General features: G+C 46.8%; 1 protein-coding gene across 1 annotated transcript in view; it reads left to right on the forward strand.

The window, feature by feature from the left end:
• CD3E (CD3 epsilon subunit of T-cell receptor complex) overlaps window positions 1–10,865 on the forward strand; it is a 55,442-nt gene extending 44,577 nt beyond the window's left edge. Inside the window, exons 5-6 of the mRNA XM_073602464.1 lie at window positions 1,134–1,177; window positions 10,658–10,865. Of these exons, the coding sequence (XP_073458565.1) occupies window positions 1,134–1,177; window positions 10,658–10,714 (101 nt within the window). The 3' untranslated portion in view covers window positions 10,715–10,865. The remainder of the gene's footprint in view (window positions 1–1,133; window positions 1,178–10,657) is intronic.
• The last annotated feature ends 6,709 nt before the right edge of the window (window positions 10,866–17,574 follow it).

A 17,574-nucleotide genomic window follows, 5' to 3' on the forward strand; every position in this document is an offset into this window, starting at 1 on the left:
AATATAGTTCACCATGAAGTCCTACAAAAGGTATAAAGGTGCCTATACGTGATGTCCACTGGTGATACAATCAACTTGTTAGTAACTCTCAAAGTGCCACAGACCATGCAATGGTGCGATTCGGTGACCCCAAAGGTAATGCGCTCACCTCAGAGCGTGTGACCAAGTCGCTAGACAAAGTCAAACCATGCTTGTGAACCACCCCAGGTTCTAAGTAGATCACAGGATCCCAGGCTCCAATGCAGTAAAGAGCATATAGATGGGAAGAAAAAACGACATAGTATAGAACCGTTTTAAAATGTATTAAAAGATATAGATACTCTCCCCAAAAAGGGATACTCACAATAAATATATAGGTGCATCAGTGCCCGCTCTAAACATGGCAAGTATGATACTTTTCGTGAGGGTATGGTGTGCGTCTCCTCAATAGGCAACTCAGCTGTCTCTCGCTCCGTTCTGGCCCCTCCAAATTACTTTTTGTTTTGTGTTTTTTGCACTTAGCACTTTTTACATGCTCATATATTTATTTATTTTGTAATAAGTATGTTTATTTGCACATTTGCACTTTATGCGTTTATATTTTGCACATTTGAGTAATATTGTCATTTAGTTATGCATATTGGCACATTTGCGCTTTGATGCGTTTATATTAATTTATCTAGTAATGCTGTGATTCAGTTATGCTTATTGGTACCTGTGCACTTTGATGCGTTAATCTGTCTTATTTCACATTTGAATTTGCATTTATACTTTGATGCGTTTATATGCATTTGTCAATTTTAACACACTCTAGCGCAGCGTAATCCTTTTTATAGTTGTCATTTTGCATGCGTATGAGACGTGTTTAACGCACGCAGCTGAGTAGTGCTTTACTAAGTTTTGTGTGGCTCGCAGGATCTTTCCCATCATTGTCTACAAATTTAGAAGGATTTTATGTAATGAAGCTAATGCATATGTATTTGTTTATGTACAGTATCTCACCTTAGGAAGCAGCGCTTATCAAAATCAAAACTGTAAAATTCCAAAATATTGTACAAAATGAATGACACAATATCAGGCGAATATAAAGATCTTGCAACATCGGATCTTATATTGTAAATAACACAACTTTGTTTCTTTTTGTTGTTTATCAGGGAATAAAGAGCGCCCCCCACCTGTTCCTCACCCTGATTATGAGGTAAGTTGTGTTGGGGGTATTTGACAACGAATTGTCAACAAGACAGCAGGTGGTTCAAGCCTGCCTTTTTTTATTACCTGAAGTTGGGTCAAGCCTGCATTTTTTTCACTGTGCACCATTAGAACCTTGGGCACCATGTAGGCCAGCTATTGGCATCAACAGATGAAATCATAGGTTGATAAGGGGGACATTGGGCACCTGAGGACCTCCTTGTGTACCCCTCCTCAGCCCCTCTCCATCACTGAGTTCACATTGCCCGAATGAGGGAGATAAACTAAGGGAGAAAATAAAACGCTGGAATACTAGCAAGCACTAATGTGCAAATGCATTCATAAAGTATTCAGACCCTCTTCACTTTTTTCAGTTTTGTTATGTTGCAGCCTGATACTACAGTTGTTAAAATTCATTTTTTTAATTATTATTATTAATCTACACTCAGTACCCCATAATGACAAAGTGAAAACAGAATTTGTAGAAATGTTTGCAAATGTATGAAAGAGGAAAAACTGAAATATCACATTGGCATAAATATTCAGACCCTTTGCAACAACACTTGAAATTTAGCTCAGGTGCCTCTCATTTCTCTTGATCGTTGCTGAGATGTTTCTACACCTTGATTGGAGTCCACCTGGAGTAAAATACTTACATTTATTTGACATGATTTGAAAAGGCACACACCTCTCTATAAAAGGCCTCATAACTGATAATGCACAGTAGCTTCCATAATTCTCAAATGGAAGAAGTTTGGCACAACCAGGACTCTTCCAAGAGCCAGTTGTCCGGCCAAACTAATAAATTGGGGGGAAAAGGGCCTTAGTAAGAGAGGTGACCAAGAACCTGATGGTCACTCCGACTAAGCTCCAGAGATCCTGAGTAGAGATGGGACAAAGTTCCAGAAGGACAACGATCACTGCAGCCCTCCACCGATCTGGGCTTTATAGCAGAGTGGCTAGAGAGAAGCCTCTCCTCAGTGCAAAACACATGAAAGCCAGCTTGGAGTTTACAAAAAAGAACCTGAATTTCTCAATGACTGTGAGCAACAAGATTCTTTGGTCTGATGAAACCAAGATTGAATTGTTTGGCCTCAATTCTACATGTTATATCTGGAGGAAACCAGGCACCGCTCATCACATGCCCAATACCATCCCAACAGTGAAGCATGGTGGTGGCAGTATCATGCTGTGGGGGTGTCTTGCAGCAGCTGGGACTGGAAGACAAGTCAGGTTTGATGGAAAGCTGAATGGAGCAAAGTACAGAGATATCCTCAATGAAAACCTGTTCCATAGCTCTCAGGACATCAGACTGGGCTGAAGGTTCACCTTGTAACATAACAATGATCCTAAGCACATAGCCAAGACAACACAGGAGTCGCTTAGGGACAAGCTTCTGCTTGAAGCTTGTAGCTCTAATATGCACAACAAGCCAAATCCCATTCATTTCAATAGTCTCTGTTCAAAAATGAGCATTCTGTCGCCTTAAGCAAAATGCCTGTCACTCAAAAAAGTACATGACCTTCTTTTTGGTAGATTATATTACATTTTGGGCCCCATAGACTTCAATAGAAACGCCTGAAAATGAGCGACATGAGCATTTTACAAGTTTTGTCATGAATTTTCTGCTCAAACAACAGTTCTCCATCCCTACTCCCCCCTCTCTTTCCTCTAGTGCTTTCTATTGGCTGAACAAAAAACGCCTGAAGCTATAAAACGCTTGTAATATACTTCCAACACTGCTCAAAAACTCTCAAATTAAAACGCCTGAAAGTCCCCCAGGTGTGAACAGAGCCCGATTGTCTTAGAGTGGCCCAACCAGAGCCCGCTCACTTGAACCCTATTGAACATCTCTAGAGAGACCTGAAAATGGCTGTTCACCGACGGTCCCCATCCAACCTGACTGAGCTTGAGAGGATTTGCAAAGAAAAATGGCAGAAAATCCATTCTGCCCCCCGTTATTTAAGAACCATCAGAAGAGGAGAAGAGTCACACAGCGGGAGCCTCCCACCATGCCATCGTGGATGCGGAGTGCCCCGAGGAGAAGAAGGGAAGAAGACGCCGCGGAGGAAGATGCCGGACGAGAACACCGGAGGAAGAACCAGAAGAAGAAGATGGAGGAGGGGACCCCCCACGTCATTTTTTTTTTCAATTTTGGTTCGGGGTTCCCCTGTGGGGAATTCCCATGCCGTTTTTATCAATTAACTTTTATGTGTATTGTCGGACCGGCAATTCATTAATAGCCGCGAGTAGTTTTAAATGACTTCTTTTCCTTTGAAATGTCATTTTGCTGTCAGACTGTTCTAAACATGCGCCCCTTTACAGGCATACTATAGACACCCCCCCAGGTATGAAATTTAAAGGAATATTACATTCTTTTTGTTTCACTTTAAGCATTATTAAAATCACTGCTCCCGAAAAAACAGCCGTTTTTAAAACTTTTTTTTGCATTGCTCCATGTCCCCTGGGGCAGGTCCCCAAACACTTTTTATGACAATACCATGCATATAAGCCTTTAAAATTAGCACTTTTGATTTCTCCCATAGACTTTTAAAGGGTGTTCCGCGGCTTTCGAATTTGCCGCGAACACCCCAAATTGTTCGCTGTTCGACGAACTGGCGAACAGCCGATGTTCGAGTCGAACATGAGTTCGACTCAAACTCGAAGCTCATCCCTAGTCATACCCAATAAGACTATAATTATATATAATTGCTTCCAAATGTACTTCAACATGGTACTGAGTAAAGGGTCTGAATACTTAAATAAAACGTGATTTTCATTTTTTTCTTTTAAATAAATTCAGACATTTCTAAAATTCTGTTTCCGCTTTGTCTTTATAGGGTACAGAGTGTAGATTAATGAGAAAAATAATAATAATTTTTACAACATTACAAAATTGAAAAAAGTGAAGGGGATCTCAATTCTTTATGAATGCACTGCATATTGCTTTGTAAACATAAATAATCTCTAATATTGGATGTCTTACGATGTTGCTGAATTGTGTAAATCCAGGGGCGGACTGACAACTCATGGGGCCCCCGGGCAGTAGAAGATCATGGGGCCCCCTGTGTCTCCGCCCAGGGGGACACTGTGGGGGGGGGGGTGGAGGGCACAGGGGGTCACTGTGGGGGGTGGATCGCACAGGGGGACATGTTGGTGGGTAGAGGGGACATGGTGGGGGGGTGGAGGGCACAGGGGGACACTGTGGGGAGGTGGCACAGGGGGACACTGTGGGTGGGTAAAGGGCACAAGGAGACACTGTGGGTGGGGTGGAGGGCACACTGTAGGGAGGTGGCACAGGGGCACACTGGGGGGATGGAGGGCACAAGGGGCCACTGTGGGGAGGTGGAGGGCACAGGGGGACACTGTGGTGGGGAGGGCACAGGGGGACACTGTGGGAAGGTGGCACAGGGGGAAACTGTGGGTGGGTGTTACAGGGGGTCACTGTGGGGGGGTGGAGGGAACAGGGGGACACTGCGGGGAGGTGGAGGGCACAGGGGGACACGGTGGGGGACGGATCACACAGGGGGACACGTGGGGGGGGTGAAGGGCACAGGGGGACATTGTGGGAGGGTGGAGGGCACACTGTAAGGAGGTGGCACAGGGGGACACTGGGGGGGGTGGAGGGCACAAGGGGACACTGTGGGAGGTGGAGGGCACAGCGGGACACTGTGGGAGGGGTGGAGGGCACAGGGGGACATGTGGGGAGGTGGAGGGCACAGGGGGACACGGTGGGTGGGTGTTACAGGGGGTCACTGTGGGGGGGTGAAGGGCACACTGTGTAGAGGTGGAGGGCATAGGGGGACACTGGGGGGTGGAGGGCACACTGTGGAGAGGTGGACGGCACAGGGAGACACTGTGGGGGGGTGGAGGGCACACTGTGGGGAGGTGGCACAGGGGACACTGTGGGGAGGTGGCCGGCACAGAGGGACACCGTGGGGAGGTGGCGGGCACAGAGGGACACTGGGGGGTGGAGGGCACAAGGGGACACTGTGCGAGGTGGAGGGCACAGGGGGACACTGTGGGAGGTGGAGGGCACAGGGGGACACTGTGGGTGGGTGTTACAGGAGGTCACTGTGGAGGGCACAGGGGGACACTGTGGGGAGGTGGAGGGCACAGGGGGACACGTGGGGGGGTGGAGGGCACACGGGGACACTGTGGGTGGGTGTTACAGGGAGTCTCTGTGGGGGGTGAAGGGCACACTGTGGAGAGGTGGAGGGCACAGGGGGACACTGTGAGGGGTGGAGGGCACACTGTGGAGAGGTGGACGGCACAGGGGGACACTATGGGGGGGTGGAGGGCACACTGTGGGGAGGTGGCACAGGGGACGGGGGGGTGGAGGGCACAAGGGGACACTGTGGGGAGGTGGAGGGCACAGAGGGACACTGTGGGAGGGTGGAGGGCACAGGGGGACACTGTGGGTGGGTGTTACAGGAGGACACTGTGGGGAGGTGGAGGGCACAGGGGGACACTGTGGGGGGGGGGTGGAGGGCACAGGGGGTCACTGTGCGGGGTGGATCGCGCAAGGGGACACGGTGGGGGGGTGGAGGGCACAGAGGGACACTGTGGGGAGGTGGAGGGCACAGGGGGACACTGTGGGAGGGTGGAGGGCACAGTGGGACACTGTGGGGAGGTGGCATAGGGGGACACTGTGGGTGGGTATTACAGGGGGACACTGTGGGGAGGTGGGGGGCACAGAGAGACACTGTGGGGAGGTGGAGGGCACAGGGGGAGACTGTGGGGGGGAGGGCACAGGGGGTCACTGTGCGGGGTGGACCACACAGGATGACACGGTGGGGGATGGAGGGGACACGGTGGATTGCACAGGGGGACACGGTGGGGGGGTGGAGGGCACAGCGGGACACTGTGGGGAGGTGGCACAGGGGGACACTGTGGGTGGGTGAAGGGAACAAGGGGACACTGTGAGGGGGTCTCTGTGGGGGGCAGAGGGCACAAGGGGACACTGTGGGGAGGTGGAGGGCACAGGGGGAAACTGTGGGGGGGGTGGAAGGCGCAGGGGGACACTGTGGGGAGGTGGCATAGGGGGACACTGTGGGTGGGTGTTACAGTGGGTCACTGTGGGGGGTGGAGGGCACAAGGGGACACTGTGAGGAGGTGGAGGGCACAGAGGGACACTGTGGGGAGGTGGAGGGCACAGAGGGACACAGACCTCTCGTGATGCGCTCCTCCCTGCCTGCCCCTCCTCTCTTCTCGTCCATCCGAGGTGATGACAAATACAAGCACCTGGGGTGGACGGGAGGGAAGGAAGGGCCGGCGGGGAGGAGCGCATCACGAGAGGTCTGTTTACACTGCAGTCTCTTAGCAGTGAGCAGGAACCCAATCTACCCGTCAATCACAGCTAGCTGTCGGGTAGATCGGGTCCCGAAGTGGAAGCTGTCATGGGGCCCCCTACTGGGCACGGGCCCTCGGTCAGTGCCCGAACTGCCCGATGGTCAGTCCGCCCCTGTGTAAAACTAATAGTTTTGTTTTAAAATGGAATGTTAAAGGATGCACTGACTTAAAGTGGTTGTAAAGTCAGAAGGTTTTTTTACCTTAATGCATTTTATAAATAAAGATAAAAAGCCTTCTGTGTGCAGCAGCCACCCTCAGCCCTCCCTAATACTTACCTAAGCCAAATTTCTATCTAGCGATGTCCACGAGTCCCTCGGCCACCCAAGACTTTCCCTCCTGATTGTCAGTTACCCAATCAGGAGAGAGATGGGGCGAATGGACATACCGAGCTGCAGTTTGGCTTGGGTGCCCCCATAGCAAGATGCTTGCTATGGGGGCACTCGACAGGAGGGAGGGGCCAGGAGCAGCTAAAAGGGCCCAGTGAAGAGGAGGATCCAGGCTGTCCTGTGCAAATCCACTGCACAAAGCAGGTAAGTATAACATGTTTATGATTTAAAAAAAAAAACGAGACTTTACAATCACTTTAAAGTGGTTATAAAGGCTTTCCTTGCATAAAGTGATTGTAAAGGCTCGTTTAAAAAAATTTAAAAAATAAACGTTAAACTTCCCTCATCTGTGCATTGGTTTTGCACAGAGCAGCCTGGATCCTCTTCTCAGGTCCCTCTTACCTGCTCCTGGCCCCTCCCTCTTATCGAGTGCCCGCCACAGTCAGCAGCTTCCTATGGGGGCACTGGAGCCGAGTCACAGCTCCGTGTGTCCATTCAGACACAGAGCCTGGATCTGGCGCTGCCCCTCTCTTCCCTGATTGGCTGACTGACTTTGATTGACAGCCACGGGAGCCAATGGCACCGCTGATGTGTCTCAGCCAATCAGGAGGAGTGTCCCGGACGGCTTTGACATTTGTCAACATCGCTGGAGAGAGATGGAGCTCAGGTAAGTAATTAGTGGGGTGCTGCTACACACAAAAGGTTTTTTTATCTTAATGCATCCCCCCCTCCCCTTACACTTACCTGAGTTTTCATTTGATCCAGCACTCTGGCCATCTGCAGCGGCTCTCTCCCCTCACTTCCTGGCTTCAACTTTGCTGAGGCAATGGGGGCCACTGGCTGCTGTCAATCAAAGGCAGTGATGAGGAAGCTGAAGGCAGGGCAGAGAAATAGCCAAAAAACATCCAGGTGTGAATACTTGATTATTTCATAAAGGAACTCTTTCCCATCATTCCAAATCCAACACCCAAAATTTTCATTAAGAAAAGCAAATAAAAAAAATATAGTTGTTCTTATATTACATAAGTGCACTGAGCACTATGATAAACAGCATGCAAGTATGGAAAAACTGTCATCAGCATAGGGTCTGACCACATGCCTATATTTACTCATTGGAGATAAGAGACAAGGCAGTGGCACTCCAAGATGCAAAAAACAGGCTTCTTTATTTATTCAACCTATATAGATAAAAAACACAGGACAGACAGTAAACGCCTTTAACATAGTGGCGGCCTGTCCATAAGGGGCGCAGGGGCGCCGCCCACTAATCCATGTCTCCGGCCCCTAATCTACATGCAGGGTGCCGGACGCATGGATTCCAGTGCGGTTTTTTTTTTTTTTTTAAAAGCACGTGATTACCTGATTTTCTCGGTCAATCAGATAGCGGGTCCTAAGACCCGATTGGCCGAGAGGAGAAGCTGTTGAGGAGGAGGAGGAGAAGAGGCAGGGCAAACCGCCGTGAAGCTGAGGAGGAGGAAACACAGGGTGAAGTCAACAAGTAGGAAGTGCTGCCCACGACCTAGATGGGGTAAGTGCGGTGTTGTTGGGCTGGCGATCGAGCAACTGTGGGGTGTGGCCAACAGACCGGGTGGGGGGGTTGGTGATCGGTTTTGCCCCCCCCAAGAAAAAAGGAGGAAAAGCTTCTGCTGGTTTCACACGTTAGTGCTTAATCATTATCCTTTCACTGATAAGATCAGTGTACTGCTGTTTCTCCTCCTCCAGCTCTTATGCAGCTGAGTACAGGTTGAATGCGATCACTTATAAAAAAAAAAAAAAAGAGAGAGGAAAGTGTTAATAATTTTTTTTTTTATATCTGTACACAAATGTTTTACCTGTTATTTCTATTTTAAACGGAATGGGTTGTTACAAGGTGAGAGCTTACATATACTTCAACAGAGATAATTTTACTTCTTTTTTATTTTCTCTTTTATCTAAATGTTTTTAAATGGCTGTTTTATATCTTTTTATTATTTATATAAAGTCTTTATAGTACAAATAAATATTATAGCACATAAGGCACATACACGACACTGGTTTTGTACAGCATTCTGTTTTTATTTAAAATGGTCCTTACATGAAACTTACACTTATTTCCCACCACTGAATAAAAAACGCTGGTTAAAACCTTAAAGGGGTTGTAAAGGTAAATTTTTTTAAAAAAAAAAAATAACAAACATGTTATACTTACCTTCACTGTGCAGCTCGTTCTGCACAGAGTGGCCCCGAACCTGGTCTTCTGGGGTCCCTCGGCGGCTGTTTCAGCTTCTCCCCGCAAGCATTTACCACCTTAATGCGAGCTCCCTCGCATGGTGGTGAGTGCTTGCGGGCGCGCTCCCGTGCTACAGCCGGCGGCTATAGCCGCTCGCTGTATCACTCGGCCCCGCCCCCCCGGCGCGCCGCGTCATCGGATGTGATTGACAGCAGCGCGAGCCAATGGCTGCTCTGCTTTCAATCCATCCACTGCAGCCAATCAGCGACCAGGCTGAGCTGCAATGAAGATGACGAGAACGAGCAGCGAAGATTCGAGGCGTCAGGTAAGTAAAACGGGGGGGGGGGGCTGGGGGCGGCGGTATTGTCAAAAGTTTTTTCACCTTAATGCATAGAATGCATTAAGGTGAAAAAATGTTTACCTTTACAACCCCTTTAAAAAAAAGCTACCTTCTGAGAAAGCTGAGGATTCCAAATCACATAAACCCTGACAAAGGTTCTAATGTTCCTCACGTAGCACCCTCTGGTGTGCTACTAGCATTAGTGCGAGCATATTTAAGTTATGACTCATGGTTAGTTTGTGAGTCAGAAATTGGGTCAGGGTTACTGCAGGTCAGGCTGGATAGCTCCACAGAGGCAGCTCTATGGTACCTCCCCCTGGATATAGAAATTTAGAGAAGCTTCTAGAAGTTAGTGGACAGAGGCAAAGAGGGCTAATCTGCATATGTGCCCAATCCCCAAGCAGAATGTCCTGGTAGAGTGCTGAGTCAGTCCTTAAATACAGTGGAGCCTGGCCAGCAGGGGATTGAGGTGAAAGATGGAGTGCTGAGAAGACTGTCGGTGGCCTAGGAGGGACCCTTAGATGTGGGGGTGTCTCTGCTTCCAGGCTGGAGCTCGGGCTGACTTGGGAAGATTCTGACAACATTACGGTTTGGAAAGGAATCTTGCCTAAGAATCAGCAGGTAGCAAAGAGGACAGAGTGAGTGCATCAGCACACCCAGGGATTTACAAGGGGAGGGCCTGCAACATGTAGCAAGCTTTCAGAAAGACAGCACTGTGCTTAACCCTTTCTACCCCTTGCCCTGGGAAATCTTCAAAGAAGCCGGGTGGGCTGGTGGACAAGCAGCCAAAAGGGATGTTAGTTCCTGCAGGCAGTAGAGCTGGGAGCAGTTCTACAGTGGAGAGGTGATACTCCTGTATGCAGATTGTCGCATGCAGTGCTATTTTCAAAAAGGGGCTGAGAGCTCCTAGTCCTCAAGGGACTTTTGCTTTTTTGATCACTAAAGATTGTTGGCGTCCAGGAAGGAGAACAGTCCAGGATTTCATACTTAGGAAGGAAGTTGTCCCTATTCATTGTTCCCGTCAAGTTGGGCAACCCATACCCCTTTACCCCATCCAAGTTAATACCAGTAATAAAACAACAAAAATAGGCTTAGAGATTGTTTTCTTGTGGCCAGATGCAAGTGAAAAATGCTATTGCCTGGCTGTGCAGGAGTAGAGGAACCAGATGCCATTAGCCCCACTATCCAAAACAAACATTTATTTTGCTTAAGGTCCACTTAAGTACAGTTAGAATTAACATATATTTTGTTTTTTTTTTGCAGCCTTTACAAAAAAGAGGACAAGTGGTATATGATGGGCTGAACAAAAATTTCAAATAAGTGTACAGTACTATACACAATCTTGCAAAAATCCTTGAACTGTTTTTTTTCATAGAGTTAAGTAAAACAGAACATTATGCTAAATATTTTTAACAAGGAATAACATTGACAAGTGTGGTATTCGAGCTAAATAGAAAAAAAAAAAAAACAACAGATTTTTATATTTATTATATAATCAATTTACAGATTTGCTTTTAAACAAGTATATGTATCCAAAAAAGTGAGAAAGATAAAAACAAAATGGGCTAGTGTGTAAAAGAAATCAATATATTTTCTGCTAATATGTTTTTTGCTATACGTCTTTTCTAAAATATGCAGTAGTGTCTTTGTGCGCCCATACCTAGATCACTCAGATCCCCCTTCCCTTATCCTCCTTCCCTTTCCCATCCTGGCTCAGTAATGTATTATCCCTGCAAACATTATTCCCTCCTATCCCCAGGCAATGGCTTGCCACCATTTGCCATCTTTGTTATTCTTGACACTGTTTCTTGAATAGGCCTGGAAGTTTTTCTAATTAGTTTACGCTACTTCATATCGATGGCCAGCTGTTTTCCATGGCAGTGTTGTTGCCAATTACTTTAATCTAAGGACAGAGTGCAGGGACACCACCAAATTACCACCATATTTATTAAGGACATGCATCAGCCACCTAGGGGAATCAATCGCATTGCCAAATTGCACACTTACATATTATTTAAGGGTGATGATAAAGACTTCTATTTTCTCAAAGCTAACCATGGCAAACTTTGGGAAATATCTGTTCAGTGCAAATTTAAAAGTTGGAATGCAAAGGAAGAAATCAAAATACCTCTTCTTAAAATCCCACCACTTATCCGCCATGTATAGGTAGAGAACAATCAGTCTCAAAGGGGAACTCTGGGCTAGTATAAAATGTAGTGCTCCACTCTTCCATTCCTGCATATATTATATAATACAGTATGTATCATAAATAAAGTTTTTCTCCAATTCTACATGAGACTGAGTTGTTCTATAGTAAGATATATATACACTGAGCAAAATTATTAATTCAACACTATTGTGTTTGCCCCTATTTATCATGAGCTGAAATTAAAGATCTACGACTTTTTCTATGTACAAAAAAGGCCTATTTCTCTCAAATATTGTTCACAAATCTGTCTAATTCTGTGTTAGTGAGCACTTCTCCTTTGCCGAGATAATCTATCCACCTCACATGTGTGGCATATCAAGATGCTGATTAGACAGCATGATTATTGCACAGGTGTGCCTTATTCTGGCCACAATAAAAGGCCACTCTAAAATGTGCAGTTTTATCACACAGCACAATGCCTCAGATTTCGCCAGTTTTGAGGGAGCGTGCAATTGGCATGCTGACTGCAGGAATGTCCACCAGAGCTGTTGCCCTTGAATTGAATTTTCATTTCTCTACCATAAGCCATCTCCAAAGGCGTTTCAGAGAATTTGGCAGTACATCCAACTGCCCTCACAACCACAGACCACGTGTAACCACACCAGCCCAGGACCTCCACATCCAGCATTCTTCACCTCCAAGATCGTCTGAGACCAGCCAACCGGACAGCTGCTACAACAAAAGGTTTGCATAACCAAAGAATTTCTGCACAAACTGTCAGAAACTGTCTCAGGAAAGCTCATCTGCATGCTCGTCGTTGTCATCGGGGTCTCGTCCTTACTGCAGTTCGTCATCATAACCGACTTGAGTGGGCAAATGCTCACATTCGATGGCATCTGGCACTTTGGGGAGGTGTTCTCTTTACGGATGAATCCCGGTTTTCACTGTACAGGGCACATGGCAGAGTGGGTGAGTGGTTTGCTGATGTCAATGTTGTGGATCGAGTGGCCCATGGGGGAGGTGGGGTTATGGTATGGTCAAGCGTATACTATGGACAACAAACAGGTGCATTTTATTGATGGCATTTTAAATGCACAGAGATATCGTGACAAGATCCTGAGGCCCATTGTTGTGCCATTCATCCACGACCATCACCTCATGTTGCAGCATGATAATACATGGCCCCATATTGCAAGGATCTGTATACAATTCCTGGAAGCTGAAAAGATCCCAGTTATTGCATGGCCAGCATACTCACCAGACATGTCACCCATTGAGCATGTTTGGGATGCTCTGGATCGGCTTATACGACAGCCTGTTCCAGTTCCTGCCAATATGCAGTTACTTTGCACAGCCATTGAAGAGGAATGGACCAACATTCCACAGGTCACAATCAACAACCTGATTAACTCTATGCGAAGGAGATGCGCCGCACTGCTTGAGGCAAATGGTGGTCAAAGCAGATACTGACTGGTTTTCTGACCCCTCTGACCCCCCCCCCCCAATACAGTAAAACTGCACATTTTAGAGTGGCCTTTTATTGCTGGATTATCTCAGCAAATGAGAAGTGCTCACTAACAGATTTAGACAGATTTAGACAGATTTGTGAACAATATTTGAGAGAAATAGGCCTTTTGTGTACATAGCCAAAGTGATAGATCTTTGTGCTCAGCTCATGATAAAAACGGGCAAACGCAAAAGTGTTTAGTTTATAATTTTGCTCAGTATATATATATATATATATATATATATATATATATATATATATATATATATATATATATATATATATATAATATAGTATGTATGTATGTTTTTTTCTGTTTTTGTCTCTTTTCTTTGTCGATAGATATCTTGTATTTGTAATATGCTTTTGAAAATATAAAATAAAGATTTATAAAAATTAAAAAAAATTGACTTCCTAATACTTGCTTGTAAAGCATATAATATGTCTTCTTTATTTCTAATTTTTGTCTTCTTTGACTGTTTGCTGATCTGCTTAAGAAAGAAAGAAACTTGAGGGCCACTGTAAAACATCTGCAAAACTTTCTAAATCACATACTAGCACTAAAACTCCTAAAGTAGAACAATGGCCTCCCGTTAAAAAAAAAAAAAAAAAAAGTGCTGCAGCAATTAATTATAGGTTAATCTGCATTTAGGGCTGGTTCACACCATGAATCACACAGGATCGCAAAGTTATTGTTTAGACCAAGGGTAGGCAACCTTTGTGAGGTGGAGATCTACCATGACAACATAGAAGCAGTGGCGTAGTGTGGATTGCCAGCACCCGGGGCAAGGCAAATAATTTGCGCCCCCTAACCTGCAGACTTTTAGCACTCCCCGAGTCCCTTCAAATACAATAGTACTGACCTACCTGATTCCTATACTGACCACTACACTAACCTACTTTATTTCAACACTGACCAACCTGATTCCTTTACTGACCATTACACACTACACTGACCACTATACTATACTGTCCACTACACTAAGAACTACACTGACCACTACACTGTCCTCCATACTGTCCACTACACTGACCATTACACTACACTGACCACTACACTGTCCACTATACTATACACTACATTGACCACTATACTGTCCGCTACGCTATACTGTCCACTTTACTGACCACTACACTGTCCACTATACTGACCACTACACTGAGAACTACACTGTCCACTACACTATACTGACGACTATACTACACTGAGAACTACACTACAGTGACCATTACACTGACAACTATACTACACTGACCACTACACTATACTCTCCACTATACTGACCACTTTACTGTCCACTACACTATACTGTCCACTATACTGACCACTACACTGTCCACTACACTACACTGACCACTACACTACACTGAACTACACTGTCCACTACAGTGACTACTATACTATACTGTCCACCATACTACACTGACCACTATACTACACTGTCCACTACACTATGAACTACACTGCACTGACCGCTATACTGTCCACTACACTATACTGACCACTATACTACACTGTCCACTATACTACACTGACCAATATACTGTCCATTACACTACACTGACTACTATACTATACTGTCCACGACACTACACTGACCAATATACTGTCCACTACACTGACCACTATACTACACTGTGAACTACACTGACCACTATACTATACTGTCCACTACACTACACTGTCCACTACACTGACTACTATACTACACTGTCCACTACACTACACTGACCACTATACTACACTGACCACTACATTGTCCACTACACTACACTGACCACTATACTATACTGTCCACTACACTACACTGTCCACTACACTGACCACTATACTACACTGACCACTATACTACACTGATCACTATAATACACTGTCCACTACACTGACTACTATACTATACTGTCCACTACACTGACCACTACACTGACTACTATACTATACTGTCCACTACACTGACCACTACACTGACTACTATACTATACTGTCCACTATACTATACTGACCACTATACTACACTACACTGACCACTACACTACACTGACTATTATACTATACTGTCCACTACACTGACCACTATACTACACTGACCACTACACCGACTACTATACTATGCTGACCACTACACTACACTGACCACTATACTGACCACTACACTATACTGTCCTGCCTACAGTCTTCCTACACTGACACTACATATACGGCACCTCTCTCTTCTCTCCCCGCCCCCCTTTATCCATTCCTTACCTTCTTGTCCTGCATCGGTCCGAAGGATAGGAGGAGGAGGAGGAGGCGAAGACAGCGGCCCCGGCGGCTCACACTTTCCAGTGCTTGTCTCCCCCGCGCTCCGGCGCACTGTGATTGGGCGTATGGGAGTCATGTGTGGAGGCGGGACTCCAGGAGTAACTGTGATCGCGGATAGGCCAGCCCCACGCCGCACATGACCCCCATACACCCAATCACAGGGCGCCAAACAATTAACATGGTGGCCGGAGCGCGGGGGACACAGGAGATTAAAATTAGGAGGTGGCATGAAATTGGGCCCCCCTAAATGTCGCGCCCGGGGCCACGGCATCCCCTGCACCCCCCACGCTACGCCACTGCATAGAAGACAGCAAAGATCACCAGGGTGACACAGGTATTTTTTTTAAGTTGACTAGCAAGTCCTCAGAAGTCAGTAGTTGGCAGGGCAGTATACAGAGGTCATTTGTAGGTAGGGCAGTGTACAGATGTAAAAAAGATTTACTGCAGTGTACAGTGGTCAGTAGTATGTAGGCCATAGCTCCCAACTGTCCCCGATTTTCAAGGGACTGTCCCTGATTTGGAGCAATGTCCCTCTGTCCCTCATTCCTCCTCATTTGTCCCTCATTTTGGTCTGATCTATATAGATGTATATAAAATGCAATTTTTATCTATCAAAAAGTGTTTCCCAATGCTAAACCTTTCATCTGATTTCTAAATTGCTGCATTTGTCAATTCCAAAAGCCACTATAAAGGAAAAGTAGTGGTAAAAAAAGCACTTGTGTGTTAAACCAATCTTGTTTTTTTGTACAATTCTCCTGGCAGGGGGTGTGGCAGGGGGTGTGTCCTATGCCTGCATAATTTTGCTGATAGGTGTTTCTCATTCCCGTCTCAAAAAGTTGGGAGGTATGTGTAGGGCAGTGTACAGATGTCAGAAACATGTACTGCAGTGTACAGAGGTCAGTAGGATGTAGAGCAGTGTACAGAGATCAGTAGGGCACATGACAAGAGTGAGCAGGACAGGGGTTAGCAAAGCAGAGAACAGGGCAGAGGACAAGGGGTAAACAAGGCAGTGTAAAGGGAGGGGGATGTCAAGAAGGCACAGTACAGAGGGGTCACGAAGGCCTGGTACAGAGAGGAGTCAGAAGAGCCTGGTTCTTGGGGGTCTGGAGGGCACAGTGCAGGGAGGTCTGTAGGGTATGGAACTATGGAGTCAGGAGGGCTAGGGGGTCAGGAGGGCACAGTACTGGAGGAACAGGAAGGCATAGTACTGGAGGGTCAGGGCTCAGTACAGTCCTGGGGGGTCAGGAGGTCACACTACAGGGAGAGGTGACCTGGAGTGCACGGTTCAGGGGGGCCAGGAAGGCACAGAACTGGGGGGTCAGGAGGGCACACTACAGGGGGGTCTGCAGGGCATGGTACAGGGGATCTGGAGGATATGGAACTGGGGCTCCAGGAGGGCATGGTACTGGGGGGTCAGGAGGGCTGAGGGGTCTGGAGGGCACAGTACTGGATGGTCAGGAGGGCACACTACAGAGGTGTCAGGAGAACATGCTACTGGGGTTCAGGAGAGCACACAGAGGGGTCAGGTGAGCATGGTACTGGGAGTCAAGAAGGTCAAACAAGTGTTTTTTTAAGGCAGAGCAGTGCAGGGAAGCTGCTGTGGCAGAGCTACCTGTTTTGATGCGCTCATTCCCACCAGTCCTCCTCTCTCGATAGATGTCACCCACAAGCATTGGTCACACCATGTGGGAGTTTGGTCACACCATATGGCCATACAGTGCTTAAGCCCACTACTGCGTCAAAGTACCCCATTTTACCCCTGTTATATGGGTCCTGACCAGACCCCTTGGGATGGAGCACCCCCTCATCCCCCACCAGTACTTCTAATCAGTGTCCACCTGTGTTATAGGAGTCCTTTAAGTTTTCCCATAAATAGGAGTGTATTTCTCCCATGGTTAAGAAGTGGGATCTTTCATTCTATGGTTAGTGTAGGACCCACTGAAAATGGGGTACTTTGACCCAGTAGTGGGCTTAAGCATTGTATGGCCATATGGTCTGACCAAATCCCCATATTTGCTTTTTTGCTTATTATGTTCAGGTGCTTTAACCACTTTCCGACCGCCTCACGCAGATATACTGCAGCAGAAGGGCACGTACAGGCAGAATCACGTTCCCCTTTAAGAGGCGTCCAGCGGGCGCGTGCGCGCGCCCGCGGCAAGCTCCGTGAGTCAGGTCGCGGGTCCCACATACTCGATCGTCGCGGGGATACCCGCAATCGCTTC

The sequence above is a fragment of the Aquarana catesbeiana genome, linkage group LG10 (assembly GCF_042186555.1).
Source record: "Aquarana catesbeiana isolate 2022-GZ linkage group LG10, ASM4218655v1, whole genome shotgun sequence".
Lineage (NCBI taxonomy): Eukaryota > Metazoa > Chordata > Amphibia > Anura > Ranidae > Aquarana > Aquarana catesbeiana.